At 39.4% G+C, this 24093-nt stretch overlaps 3 protein-coding genes and 1 long non-coding RNA gene across 8 annotated transcripts; 1 reads left to right on the top strand and 3 right to left on the bottom strand.

Moving 5' to 3' along the window:
* The first annotated feature begins 290 nt into the window (after nucleotides 1-290).
* Nucleotides 291-6515, top strand: LOC122974108 (zinc finger protein 665-like). 5 transcript variants are annotated; one of them, XM_044341997.1, is made up of 5 exons: nucleotides 296-500; nucleotides 2647-2907; nucleotides 3504-3764; nucleotides 4945-5746; nucleotides 5915-6515. In XM_044341997.1, the coding sequence occupies exons 1-5, from the start codon at nucleotides 411-413 to the stop codon at nucleotides 6148-6150; spliced, it is 1650 nt and encodes a 549-aa protein (XP_044197932.1). In that variant the 5' UTR covers nucleotides 296-410; the 3' UTR covers nucleotides 6151-6515. The 5 variants fall into 5 exon arrangements, with proteins under 5 accessions (XP_044197935.1, XP_044197934.1, XP_044197932.1 ...); XM_044341998.1 differs by having other exon boundaries at nucleotides 297-500; nucleotides 4945-5761; nucleotides 6014-6515; XM_044341996.1 differs by having other exon boundaries at nucleotides 297-500; nucleotides 4945-6515.
* Nucleotides 6516-8447: 1932 nt separating this feature from the next.
* On the bottom strand, nucleotides 8448-9452 carry LOC122974333. Its single transcript, XR_006400343.1, has 2 exons — nucleotides 9166-9452; nucleotides 8448-9091 (listed from the first exon to the last, which is right to left on the bottom strand). It is a non-coding gene; the product is annotated as an uncharacterized LOC122974333 (long non-coding RNA).
* A 2927-nt stretch (nucleotides 9453-12379) lies between these two features.
* On the bottom strand, nucleotides 12380-17451 carry LOC122974265 (putative protein TPRXL). Its single transcript, XM_044342288.1, has 5 exons — nucleotides 17242-17451; nucleotides 16655-16811; nucleotides 15849-16040; nucleotides 13369-13493; nucleotides 12380-12692 (listed from the first exon to the last, which is right to left on the bottom strand). The coding sequence occupies exons 2-5, from the start codon at nucleotides 16800-16802 to the stop codon at nucleotides 12639-12641; spliced, it is 519 nt and encodes a 172-aa protein (XP_044198223.1). The 5' UTR covers nucleotides 16803-16811; nucleotides 17242-17451; the 3' UTR covers nucleotides 12380-12638.
* A 2812-nt stretch (nucleotides 17452-20263) lies between these two features.
* On the bottom strand, nucleotides 20264-23742 carry znhit1 (zinc finger, HIT-type containing 1). Its single transcript, XM_044342290.1, has 6 exons — nucleotides 23495-23742; nucleotides 21887-21984; nucleotides 21560-21635; nucleotides 21337-21416; nucleotides 21065-21234; nucleotides 20264-20428 (listed from the first exon to the last, which is right to left on the bottom strand). Exons 1-6 carry the CDS (start codon nucleotides 23517-23519, stop codon nucleotides 20407-20409), a joined length of 471 nt encoding a protein of 156 aa, XP_044198225.1. The 5' UTR covers nucleotides 23520-23742; the 3' UTR covers nucleotides 20264-20406.
* Nucleotides 23743-24093: the final 351 nt, after the last annotated feature.

Below are 24093 nucleotides of genomic sequence, written 5' to 3'. Positions count from 1 at the left end.
TGTGTTTATTTTAATCCATGTATATGTGTGTAAATGTGGTGAGATGTAGATATAAAGCAGCGCTGTTGTTCTGTCCAGTAAAGACATGAAGCTTCACTTTATAATCACACAAACTACAACTGTTAGATTTCATCTGTGAGACCAACTTTTATCTTCCGGAGGGAATTATATCATATATCAAGATGCTGCGGAGACATTAGAGCCAACAGATCAGTTCAGGGATCATGTTCTCCCGGGATGACCACATGTTGACCGGCCGATCATCAAGGAGCTTCAAGTTACCGCGAGATGTTGAGTGAGAACATCGCGAGAACACAGAGGAGATATTTAAACTGGAACAGAAACAAAAGTCCGTCAGTAAGAGAGGAGACCTGCTGGACTTCTCAAACCAGGACCACTACAAGAGCGGAATGGAGGAGAACCAGAACCCGGAGCACCACACCGACAACCCCGTTAAAAGGGCAGAACCCGGTTCTCGCTCCGCTACCACCGATAAACAGGTCAGTGTTCAGGACTTCATGATGGTTTCAAGATGGCGCCGCGGTGCAGACAGACTGATGGTTCATATTCTGGTTAATATAATTAACTAACTAACTAATAACGTGTGGAGTGGATCATATGACAGTTAATCAGATGACGAAGCAGCACTTGAACACTGACTCTTTGTCTTTTAACTTCCGGTCCTCCTAAATCTTTCCGTCCTGGTTGAGTTTTGCTGCTTTTGTTCAAAGAGTTTTATAATCTAACGTACAGCGTGTTAGATGCTCATGTTTCTGTTATAATAGTCATGTGACTGTTTTATTACATGTTTATAATAATATATCAGCACAAAAGCTGTTAATGTAATATTTATTAACCTGAAACACAGAGTTGACTGTTAGAAATCCTACTCTCAGCTGTCCCAGACTTCCTCTTTTCATTCTACATAATAAATATATTTTAATAACTTTGTTTCAGTGAGTCGCATCACTTCTTCAACTCTGTGGAAGTTCTGCTGGTTGTTTCCTGCTCTTATATCTGAATATATTGGCCACAATCAGTCTTCATCATTCTTTCAGTCATCGGTTGAGTTACTGTTTCTTGTTTTATTTCTAACCGTTATATCAATAAATGCATCATATGTACATCAGTCTCATCATTAATTAAACCCCCTGATCCATCAGTCTGTTGTAATTATTGCTGTAGGACTGTTAATGTCACTTTATTAAGTTATATGATAACATTAATATTAATGTAATATTTGTACAGACGAGAAAGTAACATTTAGACTCCCAACAGTGGTCCAGTTAATCCAAATAACATCTAACAGTTTGGATTTTTATTACAGCTCTTCCCACAACAGACTTCAGTCTGACTGGTTTAATATAAAGTAATCTACATGATGGACTGATGTGTGTTCTTGACTGTAACTGACGTTAGTCCAGCTGCTCAGCTGAACAGGTCCTGGACGTATAAAGAGAACTGGATACAGGAAGAGCACCAGGCTTTGAAGCCAATTTGACATAGCGGCCAAACCGTGTAACTACAACGTCACGTGATGCACACTGACCCAAAAAGACTTTTTCCCATAGACTTACATTGTGAAAGAGACGTCTGTAAACCAGTGGATACATTTTTCTGAGCGTCACAACCCCCGCGACATGACTCGTCTCACTATCAGAATTAAATCCGTTCGGTCCGATCACATTTCAAAAGCCTCGAAGAGCCGCATGATTCAATTGTTTTATCCCCATTCAAGTTAGCCGGAGGGCTAAACCGGAAGTAGCCGACTTGGCCAGCGAAAGTCACTAGTGCGCTCGCTCTATGGGCCGCACGATGCGGAAGATCCGAGTACTTTCATAGGAATGAAGGGGGCCCCGCCTCCGACGCTGTATCCAGTTCTCTTTATACATCCATGGAAACAGACGCACAAATACTGTCGCTCAGCGTTTAACTGTCATTTACTGCCACCGTTAAAATACATTTATACTCAGAGCAGCAGAGTGTCGCTTATACAGTTCATCACTTTTATGTTGATTTTGTTGAAGCATGTATAATTACTCAACTCTCAACCCGCATTAACTGAGCAGCTGCTACTGTTCAACATGCTAGTTTAGCATTAGCATGAGCCTCAGACAGGTAAACCCGACAGCTGCCCGACAACAACTCTGTAGAATTTCCACAACTTTATGCTGCAGAGTTCATCAACACGACACAGTGAGCAGATCGAGTCTCTTTCCCCCCTCTGAAGGCAGGGAGGTGCGTTTGTTTTACAGTTTGTGTGGCCCGTACAGGCGGTCACCAAACACACCTGTAACTCAATCTCATTAAAAAGTAAGAGGCTCCACCTGGTGGCGCCTTGCTGTACTACAGCAAATCTACAGAACATTCTCTCAGTTACACCACACGTCCTTCATCTTCATCAGATAATATATCTTTAATCTGTTAAATTAGTAACGACAACTGACTGATCAACTAATCATTGACATCTCTAAGAGGAACAAAGTCATTTTTTTACAGTTCTGTCAAAGTCGACAAATCTGAACAAGAAAAAATTAGACCACTACAATCTGTTACAAATGTTTTTTTGTTTAGTGTTCAGTGAAATATTGTTGGGTGTTTTTAAAATTATATTTATTTATTTTGTCTTGTGTTTGTTTGTTTAAGGGGACAGAAAACTCTGGTTCACACTCCAACAACACAGCAGGTGTCAGTAATGCACCTCAACACTGGTTGCTACCCGACATAAAACAGGAAAAAGAAGAAGAAGAAGAACAGTTTATCAGTCAGAGAGGAGACCTGCTGGATTTCACAGACCAGGACCACTACAAGATCAAAATAGAGGAGAACCAGAACCTGGAGAACCACACGGACAACCCTGTTAAAAGAGAAGAACCAGGTTCACCCTCTGCTACCACTGATAAACAGGTCAGTGTTCAGGACTTCATGATAAAACCTTGGCAGGATATAGTTAATGAGATATATGAAACACTGTACAGATTTAAAAATATGAATATTATGATAACATTTATGTGGATACCAGCTCACAGAGGGATAAAGGGCAATGAAGTCATGGACGCGTTAGAATAACAGGCACTGAAACACGAGGAGATCCTGGACGTTTCACTGAGTAAATCTGAAGCAGAAGGAATAATGAAGAGAAACATGATTGAAGAGCAGCAGCACAGTCGGGATACAGCAAACACAAGACGACACCTCGACACAGTGAGGTTAGTTAGAAGATCTTAACAAGGCTGAGGGTAGGACACACCAAACTAAATAAAACACTGCACTTAATAGGCAAACATCCGTCAGGATCATGTGACCACTGTCAAATAGAGGAATCAGTGCAGCAGATCATTTGTCACTGACAAAAACACTGTTGAACGAGAATCAATAAAGAGGAAAAGAGGGAAGCTTGAAGAGGAAGAACTGAGTCTGAGGTTAGACAGTCTGCTCCGTTATTGGAAAGAAACTGGACTGAACAAAAGAATTTAGTGTTTTCTTGTGTTTGTTTGTTTAAGGGGACAGAAAACTCTGGTTCACACTCCAACAACACAGCAGGTGTCAGTGATGCACCTCAACACTGGTTGCTACCCGACATAAAACAGGAAAAAGAAGAAGAAGAAGAACAGTCCATCAGTCAGAGAGGAGACCTGCTGGATTTCACAGACCAGGACCACTACAAGATCAGAATAGAGGAGAACCAGAACCCGGAGAACCACACCAACAACCCTGTTACAAGAGAAGAACCAGGTTCACCCTCTGCTACCACCGATAAACAGGTCAGTGTTCAGGACTTCATGATAAAACCGGCTTCATAACCCAGCTGAACACCTATGAGAGATTTAGGACTGACGTGTTAGACAGCGCTCTCTGTACTCAGGTACAGTACTTGAGTAAATGTTCTACATTTTCTCACTTTTAGCAAGGTGCAGTATCTAGGAGTGACTAGATCATGATTCATTGAACACAAGCATTATCACGATGAAGTTGAATTGAATTGAATTGTACAGTTTAGAAACCTGTGGTAGTTTGTATGAGCAGGTAGAATTGACGAAAAAACAGACAGGGTAGAGGAACAAGTTGTGTGGGTTTGTTAGGTTTGATGAATCTAGTTCTTTGAACATCGTTGAACCATAGACTGTAAAAAAAATAATGGACGTAGCCACCATGACGTCACCTATTTGTTTGTCAAATCCTATTTTGAAGTCTCAAGTTTGGCATTTTGACCATCGCCATCTTCAGTTTTGGAGCCAGAAGTGACCATATTTGGACAACAGAGCAACTGACCCCGACACTAGCTGCTAGCTTGGTGCATTTTCATTCTATGGTTATTTGTGCTAATGCTAATGCTAATTTTAGCTAGAGAAAAACAGGCTTAAAACCATTAAAGGAAAATATACTTACCAGAAAAATTAAACATCTGACTCCTTAGAGGGTCTTTTAGTACAATCAAATGCTTAACAAGACTTTTTTAGGGTTCACCATAATGTTACAGTTCACTTTCATGAACTGAAAACACACTGAAATAATGACGGCTACAGCTACGCTTATACTCTGAATCTGGGGTTACGCCATGGTTACGTTACATAACCAACGTTGTTGCTGTAGTAACAACCTGTCAATCGTTACTACGTTGTTACTAGTCATGTTCCTGCGTCTTGTTTATCCTGTTATCAAACGAGTTGAACACAGCTTTGGACGGAGGGTTCACGGACCCCTCCCACCAGGTAAAAACACGATGTACGTGTTTATTTGCATATTAAACAGTGAAGTGAGATCCGATCACAAGTGGTCACTCGAGACACATTCTAATGCCAGACCTGGACTGACGTACTTAGAGCTGTCCACTTATGATCGGCTCACCCAAGACACACGTTAATACCAGGTCTGAACAGGACCTTAGATTATTTGTTCCACCATTTCATCTCACTGTCTCTTTCTGTTTGTCTGTTGCCATAGAAACAAAAAGGAAGCAAGGGACTCAAACATCACCGCTGTCAGCACTGTGACAAAGCCTTCACGACATCAACATATTTAAAGATTCATCAGAGAGTTCACACTGGAGAAAAACTTCACAGCTGTGACCAGTGTGGGAAAGCTTTCACTACAGACAGTAGTCTTAAAATCCACCAACGCATTCACACTGGAGAGAAACCGTACAGCTGTGACCAATGTGGAAAAGCTTTCAATCTTCTTGGTAATCTTCAAATCCACCAACGCATTCACACTGGAAATAAACCGTACAGCTGTGACCAATGTGGAAAAGCTTTCACTACACACAGCGCCCTACAAATACACCGACGCAGTCACACTGGAGAGAAACCGTACAGCTGTGACCAATGTGGAAACACCTTTACTTTGCTTTGTAGTCTAAAAAGACACATACGTATTCACATAGGAGAGAAACCATTTAGCTGTGACCATTGTGGGAAAGCTTTCACTGATGACGGAGCCCTAAAATGTCACCAACGCCTTCACACAGGAGAAAAACCGTACAGCTGTGATCAATGTGGAAAAGCTTTTACTTTGCTGTGTAGCTTAAAAAGGCACATACGCATTCACACAGCAGAAAATCCGTTTAGCTGTGATCAGTGTGGGAAAGCTTTCGCTCAAGACAGTAATCTAAAAAGCCACCAGCGCACCCATACTGGAGAGAAACCATACAGGTGTGACCAATGTGGGAAAACTTTCACTGCAAGCGGCGATCTGAAAAAACACCAACGCATTCATACTGGAGAGAAACCGTACAGCTGTGACCAATGTGAGAAAGCTTTCAGTACAGACAGTAACTTAAAAATGCACCAGCGTATTCATACAGGAGAAAAACCGTACAGTTGTGACCAATGTGGGAAAGCTTTCACCTCAGACAGTAACCTAAAAAAACACCAACGCATTCATACAGGAGAGAGACCGTACAGTTGTGACCAATGTGGGAAAACTTTCACACAAGCAGGTAATCTACAAATCCACCAAAGGATTCACACTGGCGAGAAACCATACTGGTGTGATCAATGTGGGAAAGCTTTTGTTACAGACAGTAATTTAAAAATCCACCAACGCATTCACACTGGAGAGAAACCGTACTGGTGTGAACAATGTGGGAAAACTTTTGCTCACAAGAATTCCCTAAAAACCCACCAACGCAGTCACGCAGCATTGTGTTGAACATGTGTTAGAGGCAGGTTAGCGGTGTCGCCCTGCCTCCTCTCAATGCCTTAATAACAGTGTTGTTCTATCCTGAATTTCTCTACAATCTGAGGGCTGCCAACAATAACTTTAGAAACAGCATGTATGCCATCAGCAGCACACATGTCTGAATTTTAAGCTCAGTGATTGGCTGTTTCTGTAGAAATGCACCTTGGGAGTCGTTGACTTCTAGCCTGAATTTTTTTTAAATTTATTTTTGAGTTTCATGTTGTGTTTGAATAGAATGTGTTGAATGAATTTGTAAATTCTTCAGAACTACAGAATTTCCCTTTTTTAAATTAAATTTAGCATCAGTGGTTTCAACTAAAATCCATAAGTGATTGACATTAATCAATCAATCAATCAATCAATCAATCTTTATTTATATAGCGCCATATCACAACAGAAGTCATCTCAAGGCACTTTTCACATAGAGCAGGTCAAGACCGTACTCTTTAATTTACAGAGACCCAACAGTTCCCCCATGAGCAAGCACTTGGCGACAGCGGTAAGGAAAAACTCCCCTTTAACGGGTAGAAACCTCAAGCAGACCCCGGCTCTTGGTGGGCGGCCATCTGCTTTGACCGGTTGGGTTGAGAGAGAGAAAGAGAGAGGGGAAGGGGGAGGGGGGACAGCAGAAAAACAATGACAACAACAAACAACAACAAGCACAAGCATCAACAGACAGGGAAGGATGCCATCAGGACTGTGAAGAACCGCGAAGGTTCGGCCCGGGAGTCAGGTTTTCCTGTGAGATGAGAAAGCACAAAAAACTCCGGGGAAGAAGCAAAGTTAGTGACATGCATTGCTGTTACATGAATGCATACAGATGGAGAGGAGGAGGAGGAGAGAGGAGCTCAGTGCATCATGGGAAGTCCCCCAGTAGTCTAAGCCTATAGCAGCGTAACTAAGGGCTGATCCAAGGCGAGCCTGGTCGGCCCTAACTATAAGCTTTATCAAAAAGGAAAGTTTTAAGCCTACTCTTAAACATAGAGAGGGTGTCTGCACCCCGGACTGAATCCGGTAGATGGTTCCAAAGAAGAGGAGCCTGATAGCTGAAGGCTCTGCCTCCCATTCTACTTTTAAAGACTGTAGGGACCACCAGTAAGCCTGCATACTGGGAGCGCAGTGTTCTAGTGGGGTAATACGGTATTATGAGCTCTTCAAGATATGATGGTGCCTGACCATTAAGGGCTTTGTAAGTTAGGAGAAGGATTTTAAATTCTATTCTAGATTTTACAGGAAGCCAATGTAGTGAAGCTAAAATGGGAGAAATATGATCTCTTTTTCTAGTTTTAGTCAATACACGTGCAGCTGCGTTCTGGACCAGCTGGAGAGTCTTTAGAGACTTGTTAGGGCAGCCTGATAATAAGGAATTGCAATAATCCAGCCTAGAAGTAACAAATGCGTGAACTAGTTTTTCTGCATCTTTTAGGGACAGGATGTGCCTGATTTTTGAGATATTACGTAAGTGAAAAAAGGCAGTCCTTGAAATTTGATTTATGTGGGAGTTAAAGGACATATCCTGATCAAAGATAACTCCCAGATTCCTTACGGTGGTGCTGGAGGCCAGGGTAATGCCATCCAGAGCAGCTTTGTCATTAGATAATGTGTTCCTAAGGTGTTTAGGGCCAAGCACAATAACTTCAGTTTTATCTGAATTTAGTAGTAGAAAATTGCAGGTCATCCAGGTCTTTATGTCGTTAAGGCATGTTTGGAGTTTAGTTAACTGATTGGGTTCATCTGGCTTCATTGATAAATATAATTGGGTATCGTCTGCGTAACAATGAAAATTTATGGAGTGTTTCCTAATAATGTTACCTAAAGGAAGCATATATAAGGTGAATAGAGTTGGTCCAAGTACAGAACCTTGTGGAACTCCGTGTCTAACTTTTGCCTTCACGGAGGATTCATCATTAACATGTACAAACTGAAATCGGTCTGATAAATAAGACTTAAACCAGCTTAATGCAGTTCCTTTAATGCCAATTAAATGTTCCAGTCTCTGCAAAAGGATTTGATGGTCAATTGTGTCAAATGCAGCACTAAGATCTAACAGGACAAGTATAGAGACAAATCCTTTGTCTGATGCAGTTAGGAGGTCATTTGTGACTTTCACCAGTGCTGTTTCTGTGCTATGATGCGCTCTAAATCCTGACTGAAAATCCTCAAATAAACTATTGTTATGTAGAAAGTCACATAACTGATTGGAGACTGCTTTCTCAACATTAGCGTTAGCTTATTGTCCCTCGCTATTATTAGCAGCTATTTTTTTCCCCCAAAAAATTTACAGCTCTGACTGTATCTTACAAAACAGGGGACAGACTTTGGGAGTCAACAGTCATAATGACAGCAGCTATATGTTTGTGAAATTTCTTTCCTCAACTTTTAACAATCAACAGTGCTGCTAGCTAACTAGCTAATGTTAGCTCTGTGTTTAAAGCCATTATCTTATTCAATATTTCTATTAAATGCAATATAACATAATAAGGTTCATTAAGTTAATAGTCCTGAATAGTTACTGATAAGGGGGCAGTTTGATCTTAAACAAAGCAGCCAAAGCGAATGATTACAGGCGACAAGTTGTTTGTGACAGTTACTTGCCAATTTTGCTGTTATTACTGTAGTGTGAATGTATTATTGGTCACCTCTTTATATTAATATCATGTTATATTAAGCTAATCTTGTGATAATACATTATTATTATTATTATTATTATTATTATTAGATCACCACTGGGACTGGTGTGTTGTGTGTAACATGAGCGACCTCTGCTGGACCCCAAACTCCATTACCAGTTTGCTGTTTCCTGTCCCTGTAGTAGGTTGATGCGTATAAGCTCAACCTACCACAGTGTGATGAAAACATTACAAAAAAATCCCAAAATATGCATATACAACCCAGGAACAAAAATGTGATCCTTACACAAATAATGAATCCCTGGCCTATTTATAGGATGAATATAAATAAAACACACTATCAGGTCAGGAAAACTGCCTGCTCCAATTGGATCAAAAGAAAAACAAAAAGTATTGATTACAACAACAACAAACCACAACAAAGTTTCACCAGCAGTTTTTCCGCCCCTGAAAGTGGCTTTTAAGTGTCACAAATATACTGTTTAAAAAAAATTTCCCAAAGCAGTGAAATGAACTCCAATGCGTAAAAATAGACCAGACCTGTCAAACTTTATGTGAAGACAACTGATCATGTATCCCTAAATCCCTAATAAATGTGTTCATCACACGATCACCCGTTTTTGTGACTTGTTTAACCATCCCGGCTTAGCAGCCCTCCATCGGCGCCTTTGGGCGACGGAGGACAAGATCGTCTGCATCCCTGGGAACTTCTGGTGGAGGTACTGCAGATCCCACGTCATCGCCACGGTGATCTCCACGCCCCTTGATCTTCCCCATGTTTTCGCTACTGCAGACGATGATGAGGACGTCCAGGACGGCTCTTCCCCTCAAGGACTGGTGGAAGAAGAAGAGCAGGTTTGGCCTCCATATGTGGTATTCTAAAACAGATGAATAAAAAAAAAAATGCTCAAAGTTTTGACAAAGCATTTTGGGTTCTCTTATGCTAAAAACTCAATTTGAATGATTGTTGCTGACTCCTCTGGCTGTTGTCTGTTCTGGTTCTGGTACAACTGTGGCTCCTCTGTTGTGATTGTAGTTTGTAACTCTGAAAGGCCGCAGTATGTTATTTATGTGTCTGTCCTTTTTGTTTTGTTGTATAAAATACCATTATACCCTTATATCATTTTCAATTTCTGGCACCTAATGTTATTTAATTTGCTCTATAGAACTAAGTTTAGTTAATAAACTAAAATACTTTTTATCAATCATAATCCAAGTTATTGTCATTTTAAATGAATTTGATTTTCAAGAGATCCACAGGTGATATTTTTAAGTACAGTAATGACATTTGAGTGGTTGATGGACATGTGATTGACTGCAGAGTGACGTTTTAAAAGATGCAGAAACACGATGACACGTTCCTTTTTCTTCTACTTTTGGCCTGATTAAACAACAAGAGAACGCCACCTTGTGCTGCCTTCAACTGCATCAACCAATCAGGTTGCAAAGGACAACAAATATCAAAGGTTCACCTTAAAGGGCATTAAAAGTCACATAATATATAATATATAAACAACCATAATACATCCATGTGTCTGATATTAGCCAGCATTATGACCACAGTTAATGATCCTATAGATTTGATTAATTGATGATGTGTTTAATTAATGTGTAATGACACACACAGCTTGACTATTTAAAGTTCACTGAGCTCTCTGTGATGCTTTTATTTTTATTTCAATGGAAGACTTTAGATTCTCTGGAGTAAAAACAGTAAAAACACAAGATAGAAATATTTCATCCAAGGAAAAAAAAACCTTCCATCAAAAGTCAAAGTGAAAGAATAAGAATGTGTCACGTCCTAACGGGACTTTTTCTGTTTTTCGGACTCTTTGTGTTTTTGTTCTTTTGACTTCCTTGGTTTTTGTATCCTCAGACTTTTTCTGTTTTTAGTTGGACTCTTCGAGGGACTCTTTCATTTCCTGGTTTTGGTTTTCTCTGTTCCCCTTGTGTGTTCCTTCTGTTTTGTGTCACCTGTTTGTTTACTTTAGTTCCTGTTTTATTTTGAAATATTTCCTCCTTGTGTCTGGTCACTTTACTTCCTGTGTTTGATTCTTTCATGTGTCTCACCTGTGTTTCATTTGCAATCGCTCCCTGGCGTTTGCGTTTGTTCGATGTTCCCGTGTCTCCTGTGTTCTGGTTTGTTCCTGTCTACCGTCTCTGCGTTTGGGTCCACCTGCTCAGCTCCCCCAGCTCCTTGACAGAATAAAGAACAACTATAACAATGATAGAAAAGTACAGAAGTGCTACAATTGTAATGTACTTAAATAGAAAATATTAAATATATATATTTTCAACTTAATGTTGCAGTGTATTAAAACATTATAATTTAAAAACTGTACTTTACCATTCATCTTCAATGAAACACACAATATACAATCACAACAAGGTAAGAATAATTTAAAGATAAAGTAAAACAATACATATAATATCAGTCAGTGGTTCCCAACCTTTTTCCATAATGGGCCTCTTTTCTATCATTGAACCTCTGACTAACTGACATATTTTATGAATATTTCATACTATATTCAATACATGTCTTATTTATTCATTTATTTAGCATTTTGTAATTTATCATCATATTTATCTTATGTTCCACTCTTGTGCAATAAGAATTTATACCACTGTTTTCTTTGTGTGCAGTATTATTTTAGTACCGTGTGTGTATTACAAGTTACTTTGCAGTTGTCTGTGTAGAGTAACGTGTTATTTATTACACATTACTCTCATTAAAGTAACTGCAGAAGTATGACTGTATGTTTCATAGCAGGTCATCAACACACAGAAGCTCAAGTTTATTGCAGTTGTGAGATACGTTCAATAAATCATTGATCACATAAAAAGTGTCCTGATGAAGATGTATAAACAATGTGAACATTCAGTATAGAGCTGCAACTGTTATTTTCCTCACTGATTGAAAGGAAGGATGTTTGATGATATTGTTCAAAGGAAGAGTTGACGAAGTTCTTATTTTGTAGACGTTTATTAGACGATGGCCATCGGGTCCATTCCATGTACAAAGATGGTCTGGGCACCGTACCCCTGTCGGTGCATAGCTTATATAGGGTTACACATCTGTATCTTATCACATGAATAACATAGGTTTTCCATGGGCACTAGGTCAGTTGGGAGCCATCCATCATGTAATTGACAGCTGCCTCACAACATATTATGTGTCACAACATATTATGTGTCACAACAAACCACATCTGGAACAGTTCCAAACTTGACCATGGATCCATTGTTTGTATTTCTAAGTTCCCCCCGAAGGGCTATACCATGTTACCTAAGGTGACATGCAGACTCTGGAATGTTTATGTCACATGTCCAACACCCAAAATCAGTAAAATACATAGGGTCAGATAAAAATCATACTAACACTGATTAATCCGTCAATTATTTTATTTGTTTGGTCCATAAAATGTCAGAAAATGGTGAAAAATGTCAATCAGCGTTTCCCAAAGTACAAGATGACGTCATGTTTGTCTTGTTTTGTCCACAACACCAAGATATTCAGTTTACTGTCAGAGAGGACTTAAGAAACCAGAAAATATTCACATTTAAGAAGCTGCAATCAGAGAATTTAGACTTTTTTTTTCTTAAACAGTGACTCAAAGTGATTAATCCATTAACAAAATGGTTGGTGATTAAAGGACTGAATACTCCAGCAGACACTGACAGCTGCGGAGACACAGTGGTTCTGGTTGCGTAGTAGATCAGCATCTACAGGAAGACGTCCAGTTTCTGTGTTCATGTTCAGTTTGAAAGTGAAAACAACCATTTAAGTGTAATTAGTTAAAGAACAGCAGAGTCCAGTGCTGATAAAAGTCAGGGTGAAGTCTTCTGATTGGCCGGTTGTGTGGAGGGGGCGGGACCAGACGCCTGAAGGAGAAGATTGAAGATTAACATCATTCTGTCTTTAGGTGCGTTTCCTGTTTCAATCTGCACGTTAAAAAAAATTTGATGAAATTCAAAAAAAATTTAAATATCACAAATAAGAGTTTCCTGTTGTCTGAACGTAGTTGTGTGGTGGAAAAGTTTGTTTTTCAATCAAATAAAATTTAAAAAATGAGACAAAAGCCAAGTTTTCATCCAAATGTAGCGCAAACTTTAACTGAATTTCCAGAAAATCTAAATAAAATGTTTCCATCCACTGCTGTTCTGGTTGGTTTTACTCTCAGTTTTTCCACATCAGCAAAGCATAAAAATTTTTGGGAATATTTTGATTCCTGCTCCGTTTTTTTTTTTTAAGCAAAGCCTGAAAATGATGGATGGAAACGTACTTGAAGTGCAACAGAAACAGACGATGATGATGTATCTGAATCATGTGAAGAGCTGAAAACATCAGATCTGTGTGGAGCGATGATGAGGAGGCTGTAACCTTCCTCACATCAATACATGAAACTAACAGAAACGTCACATTTCCATCGTTTGAGCTTTGACTGTCGCTCTTATAATGACGTCATCTCCTTCTGCAACGCCACCAGCCGTTTATCTGCTGATATTCACACACAGTGGATGGAAACCTGTCTGTTCTCATGTGTTTGTCTCCGCTCACCTGTCCTCGTCCTCGTCCGGAGAAGACGGTGGTCAGTCCGTTGTGGGCGGGGACATGTCGTAGGGGGCGTGTCCTGGACTCTTTCAGCTCGGACAGGAGCTCGGGGCTCGACAGCGACGGACGGACTGAACGCAAACAGAATAAAGAAATAAATCATCACTTCAAACATTTGATTTCCTCCAAACCTGCAACCGATCAGCCAAATGTTTAAACCACCAAAACATAAAATGTTTCATTCAGGAGTCACGTTAACCCTTTAAATGCCAAACCAACAAACAAACAACATTTATGAACCTCACAAAGTCCCCTAATAACTAAGCACATTTACCACATTAACCTGTACACACTGTTCAGGTCCAATTTGACCCATTTTTACATTTGAGAGCAGTAAAAACAACCTGAACTCCATTTTTTAGCCTGAAATTTTATGACATTTCCTAAATTGACCCAGAATATACAAAGATTATTATTAATATATTATTGTGAAGTGTTCCAGGTTAAATTTTACTCGTATTTATTCAAAAATGTTCTCCTGTTTCAAGTATCATATAGTGACTGTGAATGTTTTTTCTAAACTCTGCTCTCTGAAAGCTTCGTCAAGGATTAATCACCCATTTATTGATGACTGATGAGGTATTTATGAATAGTAAATAGATTTATGGTTCATAAATTTGCTATAGAGACTAATTATGAGAGTATGATGGGTCAGAATATGAACAGTATATGAGGGTGTCATCAGGGTAATGTAGAAACTAAACGTAATAAAAACTGTAAATGTGGTGAGAAGTGATCACATTTTGAGCAAGTTACAACAGATGATATGAGTTTAATGGTATTTTTTAAAATAAGAAATGTAATAGAGTAACTATGTAATAAAAATAAATAAATCTAATGCTTTAAAGTCCTCCTGTATTCTCTGTACAGAACCATTTCCATCCAAACAGAGCTGGAAAGTAACTAAATACATTTACTGAAGTACAGTTTTGAGGTACTTGTACTTTACTTGAGTATTTCCATGTGATGCTACTTTCTACATTTCAGAGGGAAATATTGTACTTTCTACTCCACTACATTTATTTGACAGCTTTAGTTACTTTTCAGATGAAGATTTGACACAATGGATAATATAACAAGCTTTTAAAATACAACACATTGTTAAAGATGAAACCAGTGGTTTCCAACCTTTTTGGCTTTTGACGTCTTACAAAAAGCAGTGTGTAGTCGGGGTCACATTTCACATGTCTATGAGTTGTTAACAGCTCCACCAAATAGTGATTTTTCCCGTCCACAATCAGACACCTCACATCCTCATACAATCAGGCACTAAAAATAATGGACAAAAAGCCTGTTCGGTGGCATCACTGTCACATACTGAAATATACAATCTACTTAGTTTTGAGAGCTTTACTCATTTATGTTTTCTTAAATTAGTTTTCAAATGTATCAATAGTTTAGCCCCCGAGCCAAAGACAAGACAGTACCAAAGTAACTAGCAGCATGGTGAATGGCAACTGTAGAATACCATATCATAGATCTAAATTTGGACAATCAGCCTCCTCCATACAGGACTGTCAACTCTGGAACACATTACCAACCGAAATCTAATTAATTTCAGATATAAAATCTTTTACAACAGAGGTTAAGTGTTGGCTAAAAGCAAACCAGAGCTGTACCCATTTTTAGCTAATTGTATTGTATTGTTAATTTTTTTTTTTTCAAACTGTACATCACAATCAGTGTAATTCAGTGTGTGTATTTTATTGTACCTCCATATCTGTAGTGCACTGTGGTTTTTATGATGATGAAAGCTGTATATTTTAATTACACTGTATATGTAACGCCCAACTAGGGACAAGAGTTGAAAATTAGCAATAGCTATAAACTCTCTGTGCAGTTCATCAATTTCATGCTCTGTATTGAAAATATGTTCAATTGCATCGTCCCTATGAAATAAAATAAAGAAATGTTATTTTCTGATTGTTTCCTCCACACAACCCTGCAGGAAGGTGCCACATCGCTGGATTTGGTGTGAATGCAGCCTTACATGTGACCTCGCTGTATGAACGGTAAACAAACTTTGCTTCATCATCATAGTATATTTATTAATCTCACACAGTAACAAACATACATTATCTCATCGCTGTGCAAGCGGATGTTTAAAAAAGAAAAACAGTGTTAAAACTAAGTAGCGTCTTTCTTTCACTCGCTTCTAAAACAAATGCACACGCTTATTCCACAGGGGGCGCTAAAATCATCACATAATACAAGTTGTAATAACTTTAAGTAAGATTTTTCATGCAGGACTTTTACTTCTAATGAAGTATTTTTACATTGTTGTATTGGTACTTTTACTGCAGTAAAGGATCTGAATACTTCCTGTTAGTATGTAGTACACACTGTTCAGAACTGTTTACTAGGATCTGAACCGTTTCTTTAAATGTGACATTAAATTGACTTTATGTTCGATACGTCCAGCTCACCTGGTCTGCTGTCGCCGCAGGGAGAAGAGGAGGAGGATGAAGAGGGGCTCCAGGGGGAAGAAGAGGGAGTGGGACTGGAAGGGGAGGGCAGACGGGAGGAGGTGGGGGAGGTGGAGGAGGAGGGGGAGGCCGCAGAGGAGACGACACTGGATTCACTGAATTCACTGTTAAACTGAAATTTGTTCTGACGTTCTGAAAACAAAAAGACAAAGATGAGATGATGACGGATTTCATGTCTCTGTGGTCATTTTTTGTCTCTTTGCAGTCGCTATGCATCTCTTTGTAGATGCTACGCGTCTCTTTGCAGTCGCTAGGCGTCTCTTTGTAGTCGCTACGCGTCTCTTTGTAGTCGCTACGCGTCTCTTTGTAGTCGCTACGCGTCTCTTTGCAGTCGCTACGCGTCTCTTTGCAGTCGCTACGCGTCTCTTTGTAGATGCTACGCGTCTCTTTGTAGTCGCTACGCGCCTCTTTGTAGATGCTACGCGTCTCTTTGTAGTCGCTACGCGTCTCTTTGCAGTCGCCACGCGTCTCTTTGCAGTCGCTACGCGTCTCTTTGTAGTCGCTATGCGTCTCTTTGTAGTCGCTATGCGTCTCTTTGCAGTCACCATGTGTCTCTTTGTAGTCGTCTTGTGTCCTTGTGCTAGTTTAGCGTCTCTTTGCAGTTGTTTTTTGTCTGTCTGCGGTCATTTCGTGTTTCTCTGTGGTCATTTTTGTCTCTTTGTGGTGGTTTTGAATCTGTTTGTGGTAGTTTAATCTATTTATGTGAAGAGAGACGATGTGAGACGGAGGAGGAGATGGATTTTCACCTAGAAACTCTGCTTGCAGTTGTGGACTTCGCAGAGACAAATGGGGAAGAGGAGGAGGAGGAGACGATGAGGAGGACGGAGGCTCCGTCACTGAGGTAGATGTTACTGATGATGGAGGTGATGATGAAGGTGGTGATGAAGACTTCATGATGAACACCTGCAGTGGGAGGAGCTAATCTGTTATTCAGAGAACTGTAACATCCTGACAGTGTGATGTGACCCCTGAACTCATCACTCCAACCTGCAGACGTTAGAAATGTAGATCAGAGCAGGAAACGACCACTAACTGGCCAAAAATGCTCCAGAGTGACGTGTTTTTGATTCTAGTTTCAGGATGAGGAGTAAAAGCGTTTGATCAACTTTCTCTATTAAGGAAATCACTCGTGTCTCAGGAGCTCCAGAGGAGTCTGAACTAGTTAGAAGCTGCAGGAGATGAACTTCAGACAGATATTCTATGAGAGGAGAGATGTTCGTTTACATTAACCTCATTTTCATTCAAGTTAAATTGTGTTTACAGATTATCTCAGAAACTAGTTCCTGTTTTGTTATTTCATGTCACAGGTTAACAAGAGAAGAGATCAGATTACCTTTGTAACCTCGGTTCTCTGAGAGCGTTCAGGTGTACCGACTGACCGATGCCGTCGTTTCACAGGACAACAGGAAGCATCACCTGTCCTCCCAGTCCTCCCAGTTTGCACTCACTGACCGGTTTGAAGCTGCATCTCCTCGGCTCCTCGTGGCGTCGACAGAACAACGACTTCCTGCGGCTGGGACAAAGTCTGTGCCACACACACACACACACACTGTTACAACAAAGTGTGTGTGTGTGTGTGTGTGTGTGTGTGTGTGTGTGCGCGCGCGTGTGTGTGCGTGTGTGTGTGTGTTTGTGAACCAGACTCAGGTTTGAAGAGAAAACTTCATTCATGCAAAGCACCCATGACTCAAAAGTCCACATTAATTATTGACATTTTTATGACATGGTTGCCATGGATACCAGGAAGGAAAAGAGAGAGTCAGCTGGACTTTTAACCCACACACACACACACACACACACACACACACACACACACACACACAATCTCTGTGCAAGGCTTCACTAGTCAGACATGAATTCATTCATTATAATGAATAATACATTCATTTAATAGTTCATTCATTTGTGTTGTCTTGTTTTGAATATTGTACAGTCGTTTGGTCCACAAAACTACTACAAAGAGACACAAAACTACTACAAAGAGACTCAAAACTACTACACAGAGACTCAAAACTACAACAAAGAGACACAAAACTACTACAGAGAGACTCAAAACTACAACAAAGAGACACAAAACTACTACAGAGACACAAAATTACTACAAAGACACTCAAAACTACAACAAAGAGACACAAAACTACTACAAAGAGACTCAAAACTACAACAAAGAGACACAAAACTACTACAGAGAGACTCAAAACTACTACAGAGAGACTCAAAACTACAACAAAGAGACACAAAACTACTACAGAGAGACTCAAAACTACAACAAAGAGACACAAAACTACTACAAAGAGACTCAAAACTACTACAAAGAGACTCAAAACTACAACAAAGAGACACAAAACTACTACAGAGAGACTCAAAACTACAACAAAGAGACACAAAACTACTACAGAGACGCAAAACTACTACAAAGAGACTCAAAACTACAACAAAGAGACACAAAACTACTACAGAGACACAAAACTACTACAAAGAGACTCAAAACTACTACAAAGAGACTCAAAACTACAACAAAGAGACACAAAACTACTACAGAGAGACTCAAAACTACTACAAAGAGACACAAAACTACTACAGAGACACAAAACTACTACAAAGAGACTCAAAACTACTACAAAGAGACTCAAAACTACAACAAAGAGACACAAAACTACCACAGAGAGACTCAAAACTACAACAAAGAGACACAAAACTACTACAGAGACACAAAACTACTACAAAGAGACTCAAAACTACTACAAAGAGACTCAAAACTACAACAAAGAGACACAAAACTACTACAGAGAGACTCAAAACTACTACAAAGAGACTCAAAACTACAACAAAGAGACACAAAACTACTACAAAGAGACTCAAAACTACAACAAAGAGACACAAAACTACTACAAAGAGACTCAAAACTACTACAAAGAGACAAAATTACTACAGAGAGACACAAAACTACTACAGAGACACAAAACTACTACAAAGAGACTCAAAACTACTACTACAAAGAGACTCAAAACTACTACAGACACAAAACTACTACAGAGACACAAAACTACTACAAAGAGACACAAAACTACTACAGAGAGACACAAAACTACTACAGAGACACAAAACTACTACAAAGAGACTCAAAACTACAACAAAGAGACACAAAACTACTACAAAGAGACACAAAACTACTACAGAGAGACACAAAACTACTACAGAGACACAAAACTACTACAAAGTGACACAAAACTACTACAAAGAGACACAAAACTACTACAGAGACACAAAACTACTACAAAGAGACACAAAACTACTACAAAGAGACTCAAAACTACTACAAAGAGACACAAAACTACTACAAAGAGACTCAAAACTACTACAAAGAGACACAAAACTACTACAAAGAGACAAAACTACTACAAAGAGACACAAAACTACTACAAAGAGACAAAACTACTACAGAGACACAAAACTACTACAGAGACACAAAACTACTACAGAGAGACTCAAAACTACTACAAAGAGACACAAAACTACTACAAAGAGACAAAACTACTACAGAGACACAAAACTACTACAGAGACACAAAACTACTACAAAGAGACTCAAAACTACTACAAAGAGACACAAAACTACTACAAAGAGACTCAAAATCAAATTAAATATAAAATCTTTTACAACAGAGGTTAAGTGTTGGCTAAAAGCAAACCCATTTTTAGCTGATTGTATATTTTCTTTTTTTCTTTCAAACTGTGCATCACAATCAGTGTAATTCAGTGTGTGTATTTTATTGTACTTCCATATCTCTAGTGCACTGTGGTTTTTATGATGATGAAAGCTGTATATTTTAATTACACTGTATATGTAACGCACAACTAGGGACAAGAGTTGAAAATTAGCAATAGCTATAAACTCTCTGTGCAGTTCATCAGTTTCATGCTCTGTATTGGAAACATGTTATATTGCATCATCCCTATCAAATAAAAGGAAATTAATTAATTAATTAAAACTACTATAGACACACAAAACTACTACAAAGACGTAAAACGACCACAAACACGTGTTACGACTCTAGTCTTGATCAAATATAACATGATGTCCTATAAACAATATATACAATAATCTGAGAATGTGCAGGTTTTAAATATTCAGACAGATCTGATAATAAATCCAGTTATTGTGTTTATGATGAACTCTGCGGCTTCATGAAGCTTTTCAGCCTCGTTTAGCTGCTTGTTTTGGTGGAAACACTGAGACACTGTAATGTAATTAATGTAATTAATGTAATTAATATAATTAATGTATTAATTACTGTAATAATGATTAAAAGTGAATCATTTTCAGTTGGATCAGACAGAAACACAGACAGGAAGTTTCACTATCAGCTTCTTTAATAAAACATCAATAAAATAAACAGTTTTCATTATTAACAAAACAACAACATGTGACACACATCCACAGCTTCTTCATCCCATCATCATCATCGTCGTCATCATCACCGTCACCATGGTGACAGTTACAGCGTCCACTTCAAACACCTGCAGACACACAGAGGAGACACACTGAACGACTAAATACACCGACTCCTGCTAACTGACAATAACACTTATTAAATAATACATATTAAACAATATACATATTATAATAATACATATTATAGTTAGGATAACTGGTTGATCATCGGAAAAATTAATCGACACATATTTTGATTAATTGTCTTTTTTTATTTAAACAAAAAGGACAAAATGTGCTTGTTTCAGATTTGATGCTTTTCTTTGTCGTCCGTCAGTTATAACGAACATTTCTGGATATTTGCTAATCAATAGTTTAAATAAAACTGTGACTGTGCTGCCATCTGCTGTTCACTGTTCTGTTGTCTTGACGATGAAGTAAAAGTCATTTTAACTACGTTACTTTAATATTCTGATACTTGGATTAGTTATTGATTACATGTTTTAACAGGTAATCAATAACTGTATCAGATTACAAGTTTAAATTAAATCTCCAAACCTGCAACCAGATCCTGACGTGTGTGTGTGTGTGTGTGTGTGTGTGTGTGTGTGTGTGTGTGTGTGTGTACCTGGTCTGTGTGTGTGTGTGTGTGTACCTGGTCTCTGTGTGTGTGTGTGTGTGTGTGTGTGTGTGTGTGTGTGTGTGTGTGTGTGTGTGTGTACCTGGTCTCTCTGTGTGTGCACAGACACTTGCTGCTGCAGTAGCGCCCCCCGCAGGTGGTGCAGGTGTAGTGCGAAGGGAAACCGCAGACGCAGCAGAAGTGTCGGGGGGGCAGCGAGGAGGGCGGAGCCGCCGCAGACAGGTAGTTAGGCTCCGGCTTCTCCGACAGGTTCTACCAATCAGAGAGCAGAGGAGGGAGGAGGTCAGCTGACAGCAGACCCTCTCAGCCAATGAGACGGCGGGTAAAGAGCAGCGGCGGCGACGTGTGACTCACCTCCTCCTCCAGCAGCGTCGTGAAGTTCTTCCTGAAACGCTGCTTGAAGTGATCGCCCCTCGTCTTCCTCTTCTTCTTCTCTGGACGCACACACACACACACACACACACACACACACACACACACAGACAACTTCAGTAATCATGTGACGCTCAAACGAGGAAGACGAGGAGCTGATGAAGACAAACAGGAATCTGTTAAATCAGGATCTTTTGCGTCTCACCGGGTTCTTCTGTCTCACTGAAGGCAGGCAGGCGGGCAGTAGGACCTGGGGGAGGGAGGGAGGACAGAGGGTCGTCCTGGAGACACAAAACAACAACAACAACAACAACAACATGTCAACATGGATGAAACGGGCCTTTAAAGTTCACACAAAGAAGACAGAGAGATGCAGGTGAAAGCTCTGAGTAAGTGAACCTTGAGTTCAGAGACGTCACATCTTCACTTTGATTCACTTTAACAGATAAAAGACAAAAAGACGACGTCTAAACTAACTGATTGATAATCAATGAAGATACAGAAACATCTGGAGGAAGACTGACAGACTCACCTGGAAGTTGTCTTTCTCCAGAGCCTCCAGCTGTCTGCTCAGCCTCCTCTGTCTGGTGGCTTCATCCAAAACTCTGCGCTGACCCGCCTCCACCCGAGCTGACAAACAAACAAACAAACAAACAAACAAACAAACAAACAAACAGACAGACAGAGAGAGACACTTGTTATTAGTAAGGTGTCGCCTCCACTCAAATCAAACTTTGCTGTAAAAACTTTAAGAAATTGAATATTTATCCTGAAACTCTGTGAAACATCTGAAGTAATTAACAACTAGTTATGAGGTGAAGTTGGATCCGCCGGGCTGCCTGCTCACAAAACATCTGTTAGTTCATCAGAATATCCAGATTCAAACAAACAAACTGTTTACTGCAGAGCGATCCGTCTCCTGAAGTCAGGATTTTATTCAACAGCAGAACATTTCTACTGTCTGTCTGTAAATATTATCAAGAAGAACCTGGTTCAGTTCTTATCGTCACCAGGGAAGAACTGCTGGATCTTCAACAGCTCAGCAGGGTTTGAACATCTGCTGCTCATCAACAGACCAAACAGGATCTGGAACCAGGCTCGCTGAGTCCGGCACTGACAGAATCCTACATCCACCAGGAGGACCACGTAACGGAGTTAACGGGGGGAAAACGACGGGAGGCAGCTTCTACATGAATTCTACATCTGCTTCTACATGAATACTCATCACCTAGAGACTGTTTTCATCAACTGCAAACTGTTTTATTCTTTATTCTGGATGATGTTTACGTCCCAGCTGTTAGCAAAAAACATCTGGACTCCCTTTTCATTATCCTCTGAGACTCAGACAGATGTTTTCATACAGACCCACCAGAGACAAACACACACATCTTCTCTCAACCTGCAGCCCTGATCTGACTGACAGACAGACAGACAGACAGACAGACTGACCGCCTCCACCTGTCTGTGGACCACAGACGTCCTGACAGACAGGATGGGAGGTCGAGGCCCCCCATGCTTATAAATTATATATGTTTAGTTTAAAATACAAATTGTTGCTACTGTTATTAGTGTAGATCTGAACAGGCTGTATAAACTGAACACTAACACCTACTGTATGTATGTAAACATAACACTTCAGCTTCTTCACTTATTTACACTTTACTTCCGGTTTACAGTTACAGAAACATTATTCCTGAAGAATATTGTTGTTATTATTCTGTGTAAAACACACTAAACTTCATTTATATTTACATTTTTAATGTTTCTATTGTCTCTTTATCTTTCATCATCTCTCTGCTTTTATCTTCATCTTCTCATTTTCTCGCTTTTGTTTGTTTGTTTCTGTTGTTATTTTGTCTTCTGAGTTTCCGGCTTTGTTTAGTCTGTGAACTCTGTTTTAAAGCTGCTATATGAATAAAGTTATTATTATTTATATTATAAACCGGAATCAGACTCTTTGTGAACGTGCATCTGGTTCTGGTTCTGCTGGTGTCGTCAGCTGGAGCCGCAGCCGCGCTACGGTTCACGAAAACGGACAAAAAAGTGAAAGATAACGCGGTTTAACGCGCATCTGCTTTACTTTATCACCAGCAAAGTCGCGTTTTAACGTGTAATTTGGTTAAAATTAAACAAAACTCACCGGAAGCTTTCTTTTCCAGCACCATGTTGGTTGTTGATGTCTACGGCAGCCGCAGAGGGACATAACAGCTCCAAAGTCGCGCGTTTTTTCTTGATAACGGGTCTAATTGTATTCAGACCTGCTCACAGGAAAACTCAGAGGGTCAAATATACTTTAAAAAATGACGAATTTACATTATTTACATTTCCATGAATCTGAAGAGGCAGAACATCACTGCTAGTGTGACTTTCTTTACTACGGAAAGCCACAGGGCGCCATTAAATGAGCGCGTTTGCTGCTCTTTGTCGCCACCTGGTGGATAAATGTTATCGGCCCCACCAGTGTGAAATACTATAATTGTCTTACTATAATAATAATAATAATAATAATAATAATAATAATAATAATAATTTATACATATTGTTATATGATATACAATAATTGCAATAATAAAACATCTAAGAGAAAATCTTGAACAAGAGAGGTTGTCTTATAATTTATGGATCCTTTTCACATATTTTGATTATATTGATAATTTGACCTGTTGTAACAATCATTATTCTGTCATCATTACATTAATTATTTTATCATTGGTGAAAACTGAACACATGATATCTGTG

Source organism: Thunnus albacares, chromosome 22 (genome assembly GCF_914725855.1).
Source record: "Thunnus albacares chromosome 22, fThuAlb1.1, whole genome shotgun sequence".
Classification (NCBI taxonomy): Eukaryota; Metazoa; Chordata; class Actinopteri; order Scombriformes; family Scombridae; genus Thunnus; species Thunnus albacares.
The sequence above is the reverse complement of the archived record's forward strand: the minus strand, read 5'-3'. Positions and strand labels throughout refer to the sequence as shown.

Coding starts and splice junctions, on each gene's coding strand:
- LOC122974108 (XM_044341996.1), top strand. CDS start 411: ATGGAGGAGAACCAGAACCCGGAGCACCACACCGACAACCCCGTTAAA. Junction 501..2,646: donor CCGCTACCACCGATAAACAG/GTCAGTGTTCAG, acceptor TGTTTGTTTAAG/GGGACAGAAAACTCTGGTTC. Junction 2,908..3,503: donor CTGCTACCACTGATAAACAG/GTCAGTGTTCAG, acceptor TGTTTGTTTAAG/GGGACAGAAAACTCTGGTTC.
- LOC122974265 (XM_044342288.1), bottom strand. CDS start 16,802: ATGAAGTCTTCATCACCACCTTCATCATCACCTCCATCATCAGTAACA. Junction 16,041..16,654: donor ACTGCAAGCAGAGTTTCTAG/GTGAAAATCCAT, acceptor TTTTGTTTTCAG/AACGTCAGAACAAATTTCAG. Junction 12,693..13,368: donor CCGGACGAGGACGAGGACAG/GTGAGCGGAGAC, acceptor CTTCTCCTTCAG/GCGTCTGGTCCCGCCCCCTC.
- znhit1 (XM_044342290.1), bottom strand. CDS start 23,519: ATGGTGCTGGAAAAGAAAGCTTCCG. Junction 21,985..23,494: donor GCTGGAAAAGAAAGCTTCCG/GTGAGTTTTGTT, acceptor TTTGTTTGTCAG/CTCGGGTGGAGGCGGGTCAG. Junction 21,235..21,336: donor CGACGCTGCTGGAGGAGGAG/GTGAGTCACACG, acceptor TCTGATTGGTAG/AACCTGTCGGAGAAGCCGGA.